Below are 17,380 nucleotides of genomic sequence, written 5' to 3' on the forward strand. Positions count from 1 at the left end.
ATGCATCGATAAAGAACAGTGAGGAATCTGTGAAACATTTCATAACATGGAAAAACCTGGAAGGCATTATGCTGAGTGAAATTAGTCAGTTGCAAAAGGACAAATACTCTGTAAGACCAGTATTATAAGATCTTGAGAAATAGTTTAAACTGAGAACACACTCTTTTGTGGTTATGAGAGGGGGGAGGGAGGGAGGGTGGGAGCGGGATATTTACTAGATAGTAGACAAGAACTACCTTGGGTGAAGGGAAGGACAACACTCAACACAGTGGAGGTCAGCACAACTGGACTAAACCAAAGCAAAGCAGTTTCCTGAATAAACTGAATGCTTCGAAGGTCAGTGAAGCAGGGGCAGGGGTTTGGGGTCCATGGTTTCAGGTGACATGTAAGTCAATTGGCATAATAAAATCTATTAAGAAAACATTCTGCATCCCACTTTGAAGAGTGTCATCTGGGGTCTTAAATGCGAGCAAGGGACCATCTAAGATGTATCAATGAGTCTCAACCCACCTGGGTCAAAGAAGAATGAAGAATACGAAGAACTTAAGATAATAAGGAGCCCAAGAGTCAGAAAGGGCTACATGAACCAGAGACTACATCATCCTGAGACCAGAGGAACTAGATGATGCCCGGCTACAACTGATGACTGCCCTGACAGGGAACACAACAGAGAACCCCTGAGGAAGCAGGAGAGCAGTGGGATGCAGACCCCAAATTCTCATAAAAAGACCAGACTTAATGGTCCGACTGAGACTGGAAGGACCCCGGTGATCATGGCCCCCAGACCTTCTGTTGGCCCACTACAGGAACCATCTCCAAAGCCAGCTAGTCAGACATGGATTGGACTGGACAGTGGGTTGGAGAGGGATGCTGGTGAGGCGTGAGCTACTTGGTTTGGGTGGACACTTGAGACAATGTTGTCATCTTCTGCCTGGAGGAGAAATGGGAGGGTAGAGGGGCTTAGAAGCTGGCAAAATGGCCACGAAAAGAGAGGGTGGAAGGAGAGAGCAGGCTGTCTCATGGGGCGGCGGGGGGGGAGAGTAATTGGGAATATGTAGCAAGTTGTATACAAGTTTTTATTTGCGAGACTGACTTGATTTGTAAACTTTCACTTAAAGCACAATAAAAATTATTTTAAAAAATTATAGTGAAGAGAGCTCAGGGGCGGAGCCAAGATGGCGGACTAGGCAGACGCTACCTCGGATCCCTCTTACAACAAAGACACGGAAAAACAAGTGAATCGATCACATACATAACAATCTATGAACCCTGAACAACAAACACAGATTTAGAGACGGAGAACGAACTAATACGGGGAAGCAGCGATTGTTTCCAGAGCCTGGAGCCAGCGTACCAGTCAGGTATGGCACAAGCACAGAGAGCTGCTCCACCCCCCTGAACTAACCCCGGGAGGGAGACCAGCCGGTTCCGCGGGCAGCGTGGGACGCAGCTGGTAGGAGAAGTCCCTGGGAGGCAGTGACTGGTCTTGGAACAGGAAGAGCAGCGTCCCAGCCGGGGAACCGTCTCGCCGGGATTTGGACTGGATGCAGGTACGGCATAAACACGGAGAGCTGCTCCACCCCCCTGAACTAACCCCGGGAAGGGGCCCAGCCGGGTCGTGCGGGCGGCGTGGGACGCAGCCGATAGGAGAAGTCCCCGGGAGGCAGCGACTGGTATTGGAGCGGGGAGAACAGCATCTCAGCTGGGACACTTGGTCACGGCACAAGCACGGGGAGCTGCTCCACCCATCTGAACTAACCCCGGGAGGGGGCCCACCTGGTTCACGGGGACGGCACAGCCACGCGGCTGTAGGGACGAGAAGTCCCCGGGAGGCAGCGACTGATTTTGGAGTCGAGAGTGCACCGTCCCAGTAGGGGAGCCTTGACGCTGGGCGTGGGGCTGGAAGCGGAGGATCTGACCGTGACTCCAGTGGGCCAGACCCCCCGGGGGCAATCTCCACACAGCCAGCACACATAGGCGACGCGCCCACGGGAATCTCAGATATAATAGTCATTCCAAGCAAGACAAGCAACTCTGGCTATATTCTGAGGTGCTACTCTCCTATCTCTCTGTTCCCTCCCCCACCCTCCCCAGGCAGCTTCATTAACATCCGAATAGCCTGAACCAGAGGGAGAACTCTGATAGGGGTCTGACTGCATTTTTTTTTAGCGGATTTTCTGGAAAAACTAGTTTCCCAGTGATGGCTCGGAGACAACAATCCATATCAAACCACTTAAAGAAGCAGACCATGACAGCTTCTCCAACCCCCCAAACAAAAGAATCAAAATCTTTCCCAAATGAAGATACAATCCTGGAATTATCAGATACAGAATATAAAAAACTAATTTACAGAATGCTTAACGATATCACAAACGAAATTAGGATAACTGCAGAAAAAGCCAAGGAACACACTGATAAAACTGTTGAAGAACTCAAAAAGATTATTCAACAACATAGTGGAAAAATTAATAAGTTGCAAGAATCCATAGAGAGACAACATGTAGAAATCCAAAAGATTAACAACAAAATTACAGAATTAGACAACACAATAGAAAGTCAGAGGAGCAGACTCGAGCAATTAGAATGCAGACTGGGACATCTGGAGGACCAAGGAATCAACACCAACATAGCTGAAAAAAAATCTGATAAAAGAATTTAAAAAAATGAAGAAACCCTAAGAATTATGTGGGACTCTATCAAGAAGGATAACCTGTGGATGATTGGAGTCCCAGAACAGGGAGGGGGGACAGAAAACACAGAGAAAATAGTTGAAGAACTCCTGACAGAAAACTTCCCTGACATCATGAAAGACGAAAGGATATCTATCCAAGATGCTCATCGAACCCCATTTAAGATTGATCCAAAAAGAAAAACACCAAGACATATTATCATCAAACTCACCAAAACCAAAGATAAACAGAAAATTTTAAAAGCAGCCAGGGAGAAAAGAAAGGTTTCCTTCAAGGGAGAATCAGTAAGAATATGTTCTGACTACTCAGCAGAAACCATGCAGGCAAGAAGGGAATGGGACCACATATACAGAACACTGAAGGAGAAAAACTGCCAGCCAAGGATCATATATCCAGCAAAACTCTCTCTGAAATATGAAGGCGAAATTAAGATATTTACAGACAAACACAAGTTTAGAGAATTTGCAAAAACCAAACCAAAGCTACAAGAAATACTAAAGGATGTTGTTTGGTCAGAGAACCAATAATACCAGATATCAGCACAACACAAGGTCACAAAACAGAACGTCCTGATATCAACTCAAATAGGGAAATCACAAAAACAAACAAATTAAGATTAATTAAAAAAAAAATACACATAACAGGGAATCATGGAAGTCAACAGGTAAAAGATCACAATAATCAAAAAGAGGGACTAAATACAGGAGGCATTGAACTGCCATATGGAGAGTGATACAAGGTGATATAGAACAATACAAGTTAGGTTTTTACTTAGAAAAATAGGGGTAAATAATAAAGTAACCACAAAAAGGTATAACAACTCTATAACTCAAGATAAAAGCCAAGAAAAACGTAACAACTCAACTAACATAAAGTCAAACACTATGAAAATGAGGATCTCACAATTTACTAAGAAAAACGCCTCAGCACAAAAAAGTATGCGGAAAAATGAAATTGTCAACAACGCACATAAAAAGGCATCAAAATGACAGCACTAAAAACTTATTTATCTATAATTACCCTGAATGTAAATGGACTAAATGCACCAATAAAGAGACAGAGAGTCACAGACTGGATAAAGAAACACGATCCATCTATATGCTGCCTACAAGAGACACACCTTAGACTTAGAGACACAAACAAACTAAAACTCAAAGGATGGAAAAAAGTATATCAAGGAAACAATAAGCAAAAAAGAAGAGGAGTAGCAATATTAATTTCTGACAAAATAGATTTTAGACTTAAATCCACCACAAAGGATAAAGGAGGACACTATATAATGATAAAAGGGACAATTGATCAGGAAGACATAACCATATTAAATATTTATGCACCCAATGACAGGGCTGCAAGATACATAAATCAAATTTTAACAGAATTGAAAAGTGAGATAGATACCTCCACAATTATAGTAGGAGACTTCAACACACCACTTTCGGAGAAGGACAGGACATCTAGTAAGAAGCTCAATAGAGACACGGAAGATCTAATTACAACAATCAACCAACTTGACCTCATTGACTTATACAGAACTCTCCACCCAACTGCTGCAAAGTATACTTTTTTTTCTAGCGCACATGGAACATTCTCTAGAATAGACCACATATTAGGTCATAAAACAAATCTTTGCAGAGTCCAAAACATCGAAATATTACAAAGCATCTTCTCAGACCACAAGGCAATAAAACTAGAGATCAATAACAGAAAAACTAAGGAAAAGAAATCAAATACTTGGTAAATGAACAATACCCTCCTGAAAAAAGACTGGGTTATAGAAGACATCAAGGAGGAAATAAGGAAATTCATAGAAAGCAACGAGAATGAAAATACTTCCTATCAAAACCTCTGGGACACAGCAAAAGCAGTGCTCAGAGGCCAATTTATATCGATAAATGCACACATACAAAAAGAAGAAAGAGCCAAAATCAGAGAACTGTCCCGACAACTTGAACAAATAGAAACTGAGCAACAAAAGAATCCATCAGGCACCAGAAGAAAACAAATAATAAAAATTAGAGCTGAACTTGAATTAGAGAACAGAAAAACAATTGAAAGAATTAACAAAGCCAAAAGCTGGTTCTTTGAAAAAATAAACAAAATTGATAAACCATTGGCTAGACTGACTAAAGAAATACAGGAAAGGAAACAAATAACCCAAATAAGAAACGAGAAGGACCACATCACAACAGAACCAAATGAAATTAAAAGAATCATTTCAGATTATTATGAAAAATTGTACTCTAACAAATTTGAAAACCTAGAAGAAATGGATGAATTCCTGGAAAAACACTACCTACCTAAACTAACACATTCAGAAGTAGAACAACTAAATAGACCCATAACAAAAAAAGAGATTGAAACGGTAATCAAAAAACTCCCAACAAAAAAAAGCCCTGGCCCGGACGGCTTCACTGCAGAGTTCTACCAAACTTTCAGAGAAGAGTTAACACCACTACTTCTGAAGGTATTCCAAAGCATAGAAAATGACGGAATACTACCCAACTCATTCTATGAAGCCACCATCTCCCTGATACCAAAACCAGGTAAAGACATTACAAAAAAAGAAAATTATAGACCTATATCCCTCATGAACATTGATGCAAAAATCCTCAACAAAATTCTAGCCAATAGAATCCAACAACACATCAAAAAAATAATTCACCCTGATCAAGTGGGATTTATACCAGCTATGCAAGGCTGGTTTAATATCAGAAAAACCATTAATGTAATCCATCACATAAATAAAACAAAAGATAAAAACCACATGATCTTATCAATAGATGCAGAAAAGGCATTTGACAAAGTCCAACACCCATTTATGATAAAAACTCTTACCAAAATAGGAATTGAAGGAAAATTCCTCAACATAATAAAGGGCATCTATGCAAAGCCAACAGCCAATATCACTCTAAATGGAGAGAGCCTGAAAGCATTTCCCTTGAGAACGGGAACCAGACAAGGATGCCCTTTATCACTGCTCTTGTTCAACATCATGCTAGAAGTCCTAGCCAGGGCAATTAGGCTAGACAAAGAAATAAAAGGTATCCAGATTGGCAAGGAAGAAGTAAAGTTATCACTATTTGCAGATGACATGATTATATACACAGAAAACCCTAAGGAATCCTCCAGAAAACTACTGAAACTAATAGAAGAGTTTGGCAGAGTCTCGGGTTATAAAATAAACATACAAAAATCACTTGGATTCCTCTGCATCAACAAAAAGAACACCGAAGAGGAAATAACCAAATCAATACCATTCACAGTAGCCCCCAAGAAGATAAGATACTTAGGAATAAATCTTACCAAGGATGTAAAAGACCTATACAAAGAAAACTACAAAGCTCTACTACAAGAAATTCAAAAGGACATACTTAAGTGGAAAAACATACCTTGCTCATGGATAGGAAGACTTAACATAGTAAAAATGTCTATTCTACCAAAAGCCATCTATACATTTAACGCACTTCCGATCCAAATTCCAATGTCATATTTTAAGGGGATAGAGAAACAAATCACCAATTTCATATGGAAGGGAAAGAAGCCCCGGATAAGCAAAGCACTACTGAAAAAGAAGAAGAAAGTGGGAGGCCTCACTTTACCTGACTTCAGAACCTATTACACAGCCACAGTAGTCAAAACAGCCTGGTACTGGTACAACAACAGGCACATAGACCAATGGAACAGAATTGAGAACCCAGATATAGATCCATCCACGTATGAGCAGCTGATATTTGACAAAGGACCAGTGTCAATTAATTGGGGGAAAGACAGCCTTTTTAACAAATGGTGCTGGCATAACTGGATATCCCTTTGCAAAAAAATGAAACAGGACCCATACCTCACACCATGCACAAAAACTAACTCCAAGTGGATCAAAGACCTAAACATAAAGACTAAAACGATAAAGATCATGGAAGAAAAAATTGGGACAACCCTAGGAGCCCTAATACAAGGTATAAACAGAATACAAAACACTACCAAAAATGATGAAGAGAAACCCGATAACTGGGAGCTCCTAAAAATCAAACACCTATGCTCATCTAAAGACTTCACCAAAAGAGTAAAAAGACCACCTACAGACTGGGAAAGAATTTTCAGCTATGACATCTCCGACCAGCGCCTGATCTCTAAAATCTACATGATTCTGTCAAAACTCAACCACAAAAAGACAAACAACCCAATCAAGAAGTGGGCAAAGGATATGAACACACATTTCACTAAAGAAGATATTCAGGCAGCCAACAGATACATGAGAAAATGCTCTCGATCATTAGCCATTAGAGAAATGCAAATTAAAACTACGATGAGATTCCATCTCACACCAGCAAGGCTGGCATTAATCCAAAAAACACAAAATAATAAATGTTGGAGAGGCTGCGGAGAGATTGGAACTCTCATACACTGCTGGTGGGAATGTAAAATGGTACAACCACTTTGGAAATCTATCTGGCGTTATCTTAAACAGTTAGAAATAGAACTACCGTACAACCCAGAAATCCCACTCCTGGGAATATACCCTAGAGATACAAGAGCCTTCATACAAACAGATATATGCACACCCATGTTTATTGCAGCTCTGTTTACAATAGCAAAAAGTTGGAAGCAATCAAGGTGTCCATCAACAGATGAATGGGTAAATAAATTGTGGTATATTCACACAATGGAATACTATGCATCGATAAAGAACAGTGACGAATCTGTGAAACATTTCATAACATGGAGGAACCTGGAAGGCATTATGCTGAGCGAAATGAGTCAGAGGCAAAAGGACAAATATTGTATAAGACCACTATTATAAGATCTTGAGAAATAGTAAACCTGAGAAGAACACATACTTTTGTGGTTACGAGGGGCGGAGGGAGGGAGGGTGGGAGAGGGTTTTTTTATTGATTAATCAGTAGATAAGAACTCCTTTAGGTGAAGGGAAAGACAACACTCAACACATGGAAGGTCAGCTCAATTGGACTGGACCAAAAGCAGAGAAGTTTCCGGGATAAAATGAATGCTTCAAAGGTCAGCGGAGCAAGCGCGGGGGTCTGGGGAACATGGTTTGCGGGGACTTCTAAGTCAATTGGCAAAATAATTCTATTATGAAATCATTCTGCATCCCACTTTGAAATGTGGCGTCTGGGGTCTTAAATGCTAACAAGCGGCCATCTAAGATGCATCAATTGGTCTCAACCCACCTGGAGCAAAGGAAAATGAAGAACACCAAGGCCACACGACAACTAAGAGCCCAAGAAACAGAAAGGGCCACATGAACCAGAGACCTACATCATCCTGAGACCAGGAGAACTAGTTGGTGCCTGGCCACAATCGATGACTGCCCTGTCAGGGAGCACAACAGAGAACTCCTGAGGGAGCAGGAGATCAGTGGGATACAGACCCCAAATTCTCATAAAAAGACCATACTTAATGGTCTGACTGAGACTAGAGGAATCCCGGCGGTCATGGTCCCCAGACCTTCTGTTGGCACAGGACAGGAACCATCCCCGAAGACAACTCATCAGAAATGAAAGGGACTGATCAGCGGGTGGGAGAGAGACGCTGATGAAGAGTGAGCTAATTATATCAGGTGGACACTTGAGATTGTGTTGGCAACTCTTGTCTGGAGGGGGGATGGGAGGATAGAGAGAGAGGGAAGCCGGCAAAATTGTCAAGAAAGGAGAGACTGAAAGGGCTGACTCAAGAGGGGGAGAGCAAGTGGGAGTAGGGAGTGAGATGTATGTAAACTTATATGTGACAGACTGATTGGATTTGTAAACGTTCACTTGAAGCTTAATAAAAGTTATTAAAAAAAAATTATAGTGAGATACAACTTCACCCTTATTAGAATGTCAATGATCAAAAAAACAGCAGGTGTTGGTGAGGTTGTGGAGAAACTACAACCCTCATCCGTTGCTGGTGGGTATTTAAAATGGTATAGCCACTGTGGAAGACAGTTTAGCTGTTCCTCAAAAAGCTGAACATAAAACTACCATATAACCCAGCAGCCTCAAGCTTAGGTATATACCCGGAAGAAGTGAATGCAGGAATGCAAACAGAAACCTGCACACCAGTGTTCATCGCAGCACTTTTCACAATATCGAAAGGGGGAATTCTTTATGGTTATAGTTTAAGCATGAGGTAGAACTTTGTGGTAAAACCAACAAAACAAAAATGATGTACAAATTTAGCTCTTCATTACATTAAGGATCATCAAAACTTTCAGGTGTGAGGAATCCCCTCATTTAGAACCAATGGACTAAATCAAGTTCTCTGAATCTTCCCAAGTTCCTCCTTTAAGCCCTGAGGTAGTACTGAATGCTTCCCACACACCACCTCTCCACCAAGCCACAAACACTGATGCCGATCTGTATAAAGGATATTACGTAGATATACATTGGAAAAACTGAAACTCTAAAGGTAATTCCACCAAGCTACAGAGTGGTGGAAAACTCCAAGAAGCAACCTAAAAGCAGATAAATAGCATGCAGTGATCAAGGTGAACCCAAGTACTACATAAATCAATGCTTACATAATGGGATGTTACTAGGGGAAAAATAGAATAGATGCTGGAGTAATATCTCCGATTAGGGCATTGGGACGGAAACTTCAGGCCTACTGGGCTCCATTTGTAATAAACTGATTCTAAAATTCATAAGCAGCAGGTATTACTTTTCTATTGCTTCCACAACAAATTACCACAAATTTAGCAACTTAAAATAACACCCACAGATTACCTCATAGTTCTGTAGGTCAGAAGTCTGTGTTGGCTCAGCTGGTTTCTTTGTAGAGTCCCACGATGCCAAAATCAAGGCACTGGGCTCTTACCTGGAGGTTCTGGGGCAGGATCTGCTTCCAATACCCAATATATATATGTATATATCTGTTGTTGTGTATCGTCAGGTCAATTCTAAGTCATAGCAATCCCATAGGACAGGGTAGAAGTGCCCCCTAGGGTTTATGGATGCAGATTGCCACATCTTTCTCTCACAGAGCAGCTGGTGGTTTCAAACATATAACCTTTCGGTTAACAGCCAACCACTTAAATGCTGCACCACCAGGGCACACTATGCCCCCGCTCTCTATCTTTTCCCCTTCTCCCTATACACCCCACACACAAATATACACTATATTTTCTACACACATGAATTAAAACTTTGAAAGCAAATCTTTAAAAAATATTTAAAAGAAAATATGATATAAGGGCAGGGAAAGTTTTCTTATTTGGACACACAAAACAAACTGTAAAGAAAAGATTAATAAATTTCACCACGATAAAAATTTTAAAGGTTTCAACTTCTAACATCATAGAGACATCATAAACCAAACCAAACCCATTGTCGTCAAGTCAATTCTGACTCATAGCGACTCTATAAGACAGAGAAGAACTGCCCCACAGAGTTTCCAAGGAGCACCTGGTGGGTTTGAACTGCCAGCCTTTTTTGATTAGCAGCCATGGCACTTAACCACTATACCACCAGAGTTTCCAGAGACTTCGCAGACAAAGTTAAAAGACAACCTCTTTCAGAAAATATATGTATACATTAAAATATTATAAATATACAAATCAATTCCAAAACCTAAAAAAAAGAAAAAGTTGCTGTCAAGTCGATTCCAACTCATAGTGACCCTATAGGACAGAGGAGAACTTCCCCATAGGGTTTCCGAGTAGCGGCTGGGGGATTCAAACTGCCGTCCTTTTGGTTAGCAGCTGAGCTCTTAACCACTGCTCCACTAGGGCTCCATAAGGAAAATGACACTTAGATTAATTCCCATGTCCTAGGTCACTCAGTGAATGTTATTGTTTGTCCTTCTGCCTCATTCAACTAGTAAAACCTCAAAGTGGTTTAATCCAACTGTTCAACTTATTTAAATCCTATAGACACCCTGGCTGCTGAGTGCTACTAGAAAACACACACACGTATAGAATACTACCTCCAAGAAGATGAGTGGTCTGCAACCACACCTGGGCCCAAGAATTCTTCTTCATAAGCCTAGGCTGTAGGTTCTGCCATTCCCTCAGTGATTGCTTCTCAAATCCCTGCCCTATATCTCCAGACTCCCTTCAGTTGATGATCTTTGAAAATAGGGTCATCAGGGAGAACTGCAATGTTTTCCTGCTTCACAGGCTCACTGATAGCCATGCTTCTTATTGTTCCAGGCAACCCATTTCAATGAAGTGGGGCCCTTCTCCCATATAAAGTGAAACCCTGCTTCTTCAGGGTCTCAGTCCATTCATTATCCTTTTCTCCTATAATGCCAACTTCTCCTTCGAGACTGCTTTTTCCCCTCAAACATGTACATATCCTAAAGTGCTACCACCTTAAAAATGGAAAAACAATCCTCCTCCAGCTTATAACTCACACTGCAGTCACAGCTAAGCTTCTGGAAAGATTATGTCACTAATCCTCCCCTCTTATTCACTCCTCAACCCAATGTCATCTCCTTCTGCTATAGGCTAAGATGACCATTGCCCCTCCTAGTTGGTAAACTGAGTGGTAACTTCCCAGTCTTTGACGTTATTTGTCTCTGACACATAAGCCTTCTTTCCAAAACTCCTCTAGTTTCTTAAGTCCACTGTTTTCCTTCTGCCAGGCTTGTTGCTTGTTTTAAGTCTCTTTTTCATGTTCCTTTCCCTTTACCCATCTCTCTGATGTTGATCCCTGGGAGTCTGTCTTTAGCCCTCTTTTGTTCTCATCACACCCTATTTCTATCACCCAGGAACTGGTTTTCAATAACCATTTGCTACACTGATGACTGCTACGTCTAGATCTCTCACCTAACTTTCCTGCTGAGCTTCAGACCCATAGTAACAACTATGCACAAGGCCCCAAAACCCGTTGCCATTGAGTCAGTTCTGACTCATAGAGACCCTATAGGGTTTCCAAGGCTATAAATCTTTACAGAAGCAGGCTGCTACATCTTTCTCGGGTGGAACCACTGACGAGTTTGAACCGCCAACCTTTTGGTTAATAGCCAACTACTTTAACCACTACACCGCCAGGGCTCCTTACAAGGCCCCAAAGGTACTTCTAAATCAACATGACCCCCAGTGAACTCATTATTTTGGCCTGTTGTAAATTTAGTCTTCCAACTGTGAAATCTGTTTCAGTGAATTGCATCATTATTCACCTCTCTGGCCAAGCCTGAAACTTTCATGTCTTTCTTCCTTTTGTTTCACACCTTATCAGTATCTATATTCTATTGATTCAACCTCTTTAGTGTCTTCTGTATATGTTTCCTCCCCATCTCTAATGCTGCTGTCTTCATTAGAGTCTCGTCATCTCTGTGGGAAGCTATGACAACCTCCTAATTGGTTTCTCAGTCTCCAGTCTTGCCGCCTCCTAACCATTTTCCAATATACTTCCAGAGCAGTCTTTGAATAATTCACACCTGGCATTGCTTCTTCCTTGCTGGAAGTCCTTCAAGGTCTCAACATTTCCTTCCAGATAAAATGCAAACTCCACAGCATGGCAACAAAGCCCCATATAATCTGTCATCCTCTTTAAGCTCCTTTTTCCTTACTCTCTATCTCATGCTTAAACTATAACCATAAAGAATTTCTTGCAAGACCTGTAATAATTAATGCTTAATTTTTTTTTTTTTTAATTGCGTGATTCTGCACTGGGTTTGTTTTTTTTTTTTATTGCATGATTCAGAGCCCTAGTGGTGCAGAGGTTAAGAGCGCAGCTGCTAACCAAAAGGTTGGCAGTTTGAATCCATCAGCCACTCCTTGGAAACCCTATGGGGCAGTTCTACTCTGTCCTATAGGGCTGCCATGAGTCAGAATTGACTCGATGGCAACAGGTTTGGTTTTTGGTTTACGGCATGATTCAACCATTGCCTACACATGTGATATTCCGCTTCTTGTTCCTCATATCCTTACCAACACTTGAAATCTTCAGACTTAATCTTTTTCAGTGTGATGGGTATAAAATTGTACCTCATTATTTTGATTCGTTTTTCTCTGATTATAGGTTGAATAAGGCCACTCAGTTTTCCTCTTCTGTGAATTGCACTCTGTGAATTTTGTCCACTGTTTTATAGTGTTGTTTTGCATTTTCCTAACTGATTGATTAATTAGGAAATTAATGAGTTCTGGTGGGGATTATAAATGAGGTAATATAGTATTCCTCAAACTTTTTTACTGTGGCTTTTACTAAGAAATATGTAGGTTTTTTTTTTTTTTTTCTGAGTAATGAGTTATTACAAATCCATAATCCCTGCCCTGAAATTTTAGGAGACTTATGTGTCTCCTGGTAGCACAATGCTTAAGCACATGGCTGCTAACTGAAAGGTCAGCAGTTCAAACATACCAGCAGCTCCATGAGAGAAAAGACCTAATGATCTGCTTCTGTAAAGATTACAGCCTAGGAAACCCCACTGCACAGTTCTATTCTGTCATATAGGGTAGCTGTGAGTCAGAATCAACTCAATGGCACACAACACCATATGTTTCCAAAATCAGACTTTGGGAATTTCAGGAAAGCATTATTGCCTAGAACACATATTATATAACATTCTTTATAATCAGCTCTTGGGGTGGCATCAAGATAAAGTATTAATTTTTCTACAGCAAAACATGAGTATTCACACTAACCAAGAATGAAGATTATAAATAGCCTCACCTCAGTTTCAGGCTAGGTTTCACCACCAAAAAAACTTCGAAGACCTTCAAAGAAAGTCAGATTGTGCTTCAAATGAATTTTCTTTAATTGGTTTTATAGAGCTTTTTGGATTTTAGAATTGTGGATACAAAATTGTGAATCTATATAAATCGCTTTAAAAATTGCCTGGCATGTAATAAGTATTGGTTCTCATCATTGGTAGTAGTATATTTAATTTTAGAAATCTTGTCCTTGACCCACAGAAGTGATTTCGTGATCTCCTAACACTGTGGGTCCCTGCTACATATTAAACTCTCAATACATATCAGAGGAGAAAATACCATCTTATATTTGTATGATGCTTTAATTTTTCAAACTGCTTTCAAGCATATAGTTGTTATTCATCTTCACAATAACTTTACCAGAAATAAAGAAACTGGGTTCTAAATAATTTAACCTACCTCTTTAGCTACTTTTGAGAGGTTCATGTCTCAATGGTTTTATAATAAACAGTAAGAAATTTAAATAACTATAATCACAGTTTCCTACAGCATTTATACCTTGACACCTAGAGCACATTTTATGTTCTCTTTAATGATTTTACTTCAGAATTTTATTGCACGGTAAAAAAAAAAAAAACATAACTAAGAGAGCAAGCCATTTCTCTTAGGTTATAAAATACACTATTTCTACATAGAGCTTGTCCAAGAGAGCATATAGTTTTAGGAATAACTTCCAAAGGATATTTATTATGCAGTTCTTAAAGCGAGCTAATCGCTGAAGACATGCTTATCTGAAGGTACCTTATAATCTTTGTGTTTTATTCTCCAGTGCTCTTGGACATATTAAAATAGCCGATGTGAATGTCAACGGTTTATTTGTGAGGCTTATCAACTCTTCCCATGACAAAGAATTGGAGATTGGAGATCATATTCTCCAGCAGAACTTGAATGGCCAGACAGTTGCTTCGTACAGATTCCTTCCAAAAATTATAATGCAGGCCAATTCCACAGTAACAGTGAGTATAAGCTATACACACCGTGAACTAGAACTGCACAGGGAAAACCTCGTTTACATTGTCAGACAGCGGCTCAGCACCAGTGTTCATCGCTAGATCTGTACTGAAAATGTGACTTTTTTGTTGTCGTGGTTGGTGAATTGTGCCACTTTGTCCATCTTTGAGCTATAAATTAATATCTAGAATTAACTTGCCACAGCTTTCTTCAGTTTGGTCTGCAATACTTTTTGCTTTTATGACTTAACTATTAACATGAAAGATCATAAGCAAACATAAAACTCTTTTGAACTCCAGCAGCATTAGTATTAACAGACTATTTTCTTACAGGTTTGGGCAGCAGCATCTGAAGCAAAGGACCAGCCCCCCTCAGATTTTCTTTGGAAGGAGCAAAACAAGTTCAGAACAAGTCCGAATTGTACAACGATTCTGTGCAAACCTAATGGTGAGGTCAGTGACCAGTTTTTAACAATTGTTTTTAATATCATGGGTAGTTCTGTTAATATTTCCTCTTATGTTTCCTCACTCAATTATTTTCCATACTCAAAAGCTTGGATAAAAACATCACTAAATACCGTAATACATCAGTCGTATTGACAGCACCCTCTCTCTAGTGTCAAAAGTGCCAAAGAGTTACATGCTATTTGGCAAAAGTAATTTTGATGTCCCATATTTCTAAGAAACTATTTCAAATTTCAGAGTCAAGGATGTATTTTATTTGTGCTAGGTAGCCTGAAGAGCAACATAAGAAAAAAAGGTACTACATAGAGTCCTCTTCTTAACAATTTGTTATTACTCTCTATTCTAAGGGCTATACTAACTGCCAGAAATACAACAGAGATTAAGACATGGTATCTCTTCTCAAAGGACTGATATTCCAATGAAAGAGTTTGCAGTCTAAATTGTAATGATCTTATTTTATTCACTATAACACTAAGTGTATTAGTAATGACATTTTGAAACTCTTTCCCAACATTTGACATTTTGTATTTTCACTCTACCTTTTCCTTGGTGTAGTATTAGTGTAAATATATACCTAAAGGCACATCAGTAAAGTTTAAAGGAATCTCTTTTTACAGCTATAAAAGTTATTCCTTTTTCAAAACCATTCTTAAATTTTTCTTAAATATCTGCCTTTTTGTCTTACCATCAATCTTACTGTTATATAACTACTAATACCACAATATGTCATTCAGAATCAATATCTCTCTGAATTTCTTTCTTTCTTGCTAATTATAACTGATGCTTAGATGGGCTGTGTCTTCAGAGTAGACTTGACTAATATATTAAGAGCCATTTCATGTGTTATGGCTTTCTGTGAGAATGAGAAGTTATTGTTAGGTGGGAGAACACTCATTAGATGTAATCAAGCAGCCTTCACTCACTTACCTTTAGATCAGTTTGTGGGCTCCAACTGAATTTTATAATACTTCTGATAATTTTCACTAATGAGGAAAATGAGGTTATACAATTCTAAGTTATTCACTTAGCCTAATTAGCAAGACTGAAGAAGAACTGATGCATTTGAAATTATGATGTTGGTGAAGAATGTTGAATATACCATGGACTGCTAGAAGAACAAATAAATCTGCCTTGGAAGAAGTACAGCCAGAATGCTACTTAGAAGTGAGGATGGGGAGACTTTGTCTCATGTACTTTGGACATGTTACCAGGAGGGACCAGTCCCTGGAGGACATCATGCTTGGTAAAGTAGAAAGCAAAAAAATAGGAAGGCTCTTGATGAGATGGATTAACACAGTGGCTGCAACAATGGGCTCGAACATAGCAATGATTGTGAGGATGCTGCAGGACTGGGCAGCGTTTCATTCTATTGTACGTAGGGTCGCTATGAGTTGGAAACCACTCAACAGTACCTAACAACACTTATCAAAACCCAGAAATCATTAGCAAATCCCAGATTGGGATTGAGGCATTCAAGTCTCTGAACTGCCATCACATGTATGCATCCATTTATCTTTTCTGCAAACCTGTTTAGGGTGTCTGTTTTGTACATGCACTGATGCAGGCCCTGAGTGTTGAGCCAAACAGATTCAGGTACCTGAGCTCCTAGGACTTACATTTTAGTAAATTGTCATGCCCTACAACTGAATTAGACTTTGTACTTAGACTGCTCCTTTTACCCAGTGGTTTCAACCACTTTGCATATGTAGGATCAGTTCATTTCTGCAGGGTGATGTAAGCACAAATAATTTTATTAATGTAAGTAAGAATAAACCTAGTCTATTGACTCACATGGAAAATACATATATTTAGTATCTGCTAATCGTTGTACTAGGTCCTGGGAAAATGAGCTTGACTGTTATATGATTCCTGTCCTCAGGAAGCTCAGAGTCTAGTAGTGAAAACTGATGAGTAACAAAGAATAAATTATACAGTAAAATAATACTTTAATAGAAGCATGTGCATAAAGCATGCCAGCCCAAGTCAGAGAGATCAACTCTGTAAAGGGGAGTGTCAGGAAAAGCATTAGAGAAGAGGAGACTCCTGCTAAATCTCCAGGTTGAGAGGGAGTCACTGACTGATCTGAACCACTATGGCCTTGCCTCTTTCCGCTGCTCTAGCTTACCTCTCCCCATGCTTTTCCTTGCTCTCTGCTTTTGCCCTCTTTTATTTCCCAGTATTTAGCCTGCCCCTTCAAGCCTTTGTACACGCTCTTGCCTCCTCAGAGACTCTCTTTCCTACCTTTTCAACCTATTAAAATCCTACTCACCCTTCAGAACTTAGCTCAAGGCTTTTCTTTCAGGTTATATCCTATTAGAATACCCTACCCTATGGTAAAGCCTAATAGTGATTTTGAGGATGGCACAGGACCGGGCAGTGTTTTGTGAGTCGGAAGCAACTTGACAGCACCAAACAACAATATGATAAAGCAAGTGGCATTGTTTAATTTAATTGAAATACTTCCATCAAGTCAACTTAAAACAGTAATGTAAGCCCAGAGTTCTCCTTTTTTTTTTTTTTAATAAATTTATTTCCAATCTCACTTCAGTGACAGTGGATCTCACTATCTGCATTTGGCAGCTAGATTTTCCTTGAAAAGACAGCTTGCTGCATTCCCACAG

At 39.8% G+C, this 17,380-nt stretch overlaps 1 protein-coding gene across 1 annotated transcript in view; it reads left to right on the plus strand.

Annotated features, from left to right (window-relative positions):
- Positions 1–17,380, plus strand: part of LMNTD1 (lamin tail domain containing 1) — a 53,839-nt gene that overhangs the window by 13,206 nt on the left and 23,253 nt on the right. The window contains exons 3-4 of the mRNA XM_064285170.1: positions 14,114–14,300; positions 14,628–14,747. Of these exons, the coding sequence (XP_064141240.1) occupies positions 14,114–14,300; positions 14,628–14,747 (307 nt within the window). The remainder of the gene's footprint in view (positions 1–14,113; positions 14,301–14,627; positions 14,748–17,380) is intronic.

Source organism: Loxodonta africana, chromosome 4 (genome assembly GCF_030014295.1).
Source record: "Loxodonta africana isolate mLoxAfr1 chromosome 4, mLoxAfr1.hap2, whole genome shotgun sequence".
In the NCBI taxonomy this organism is placed as follows: domain Eukaryota; kingdom Metazoa; phylum Chordata; class Mammalia; order Proboscidea; family Elephantidae; genus Loxodonta; species Loxodonta africana.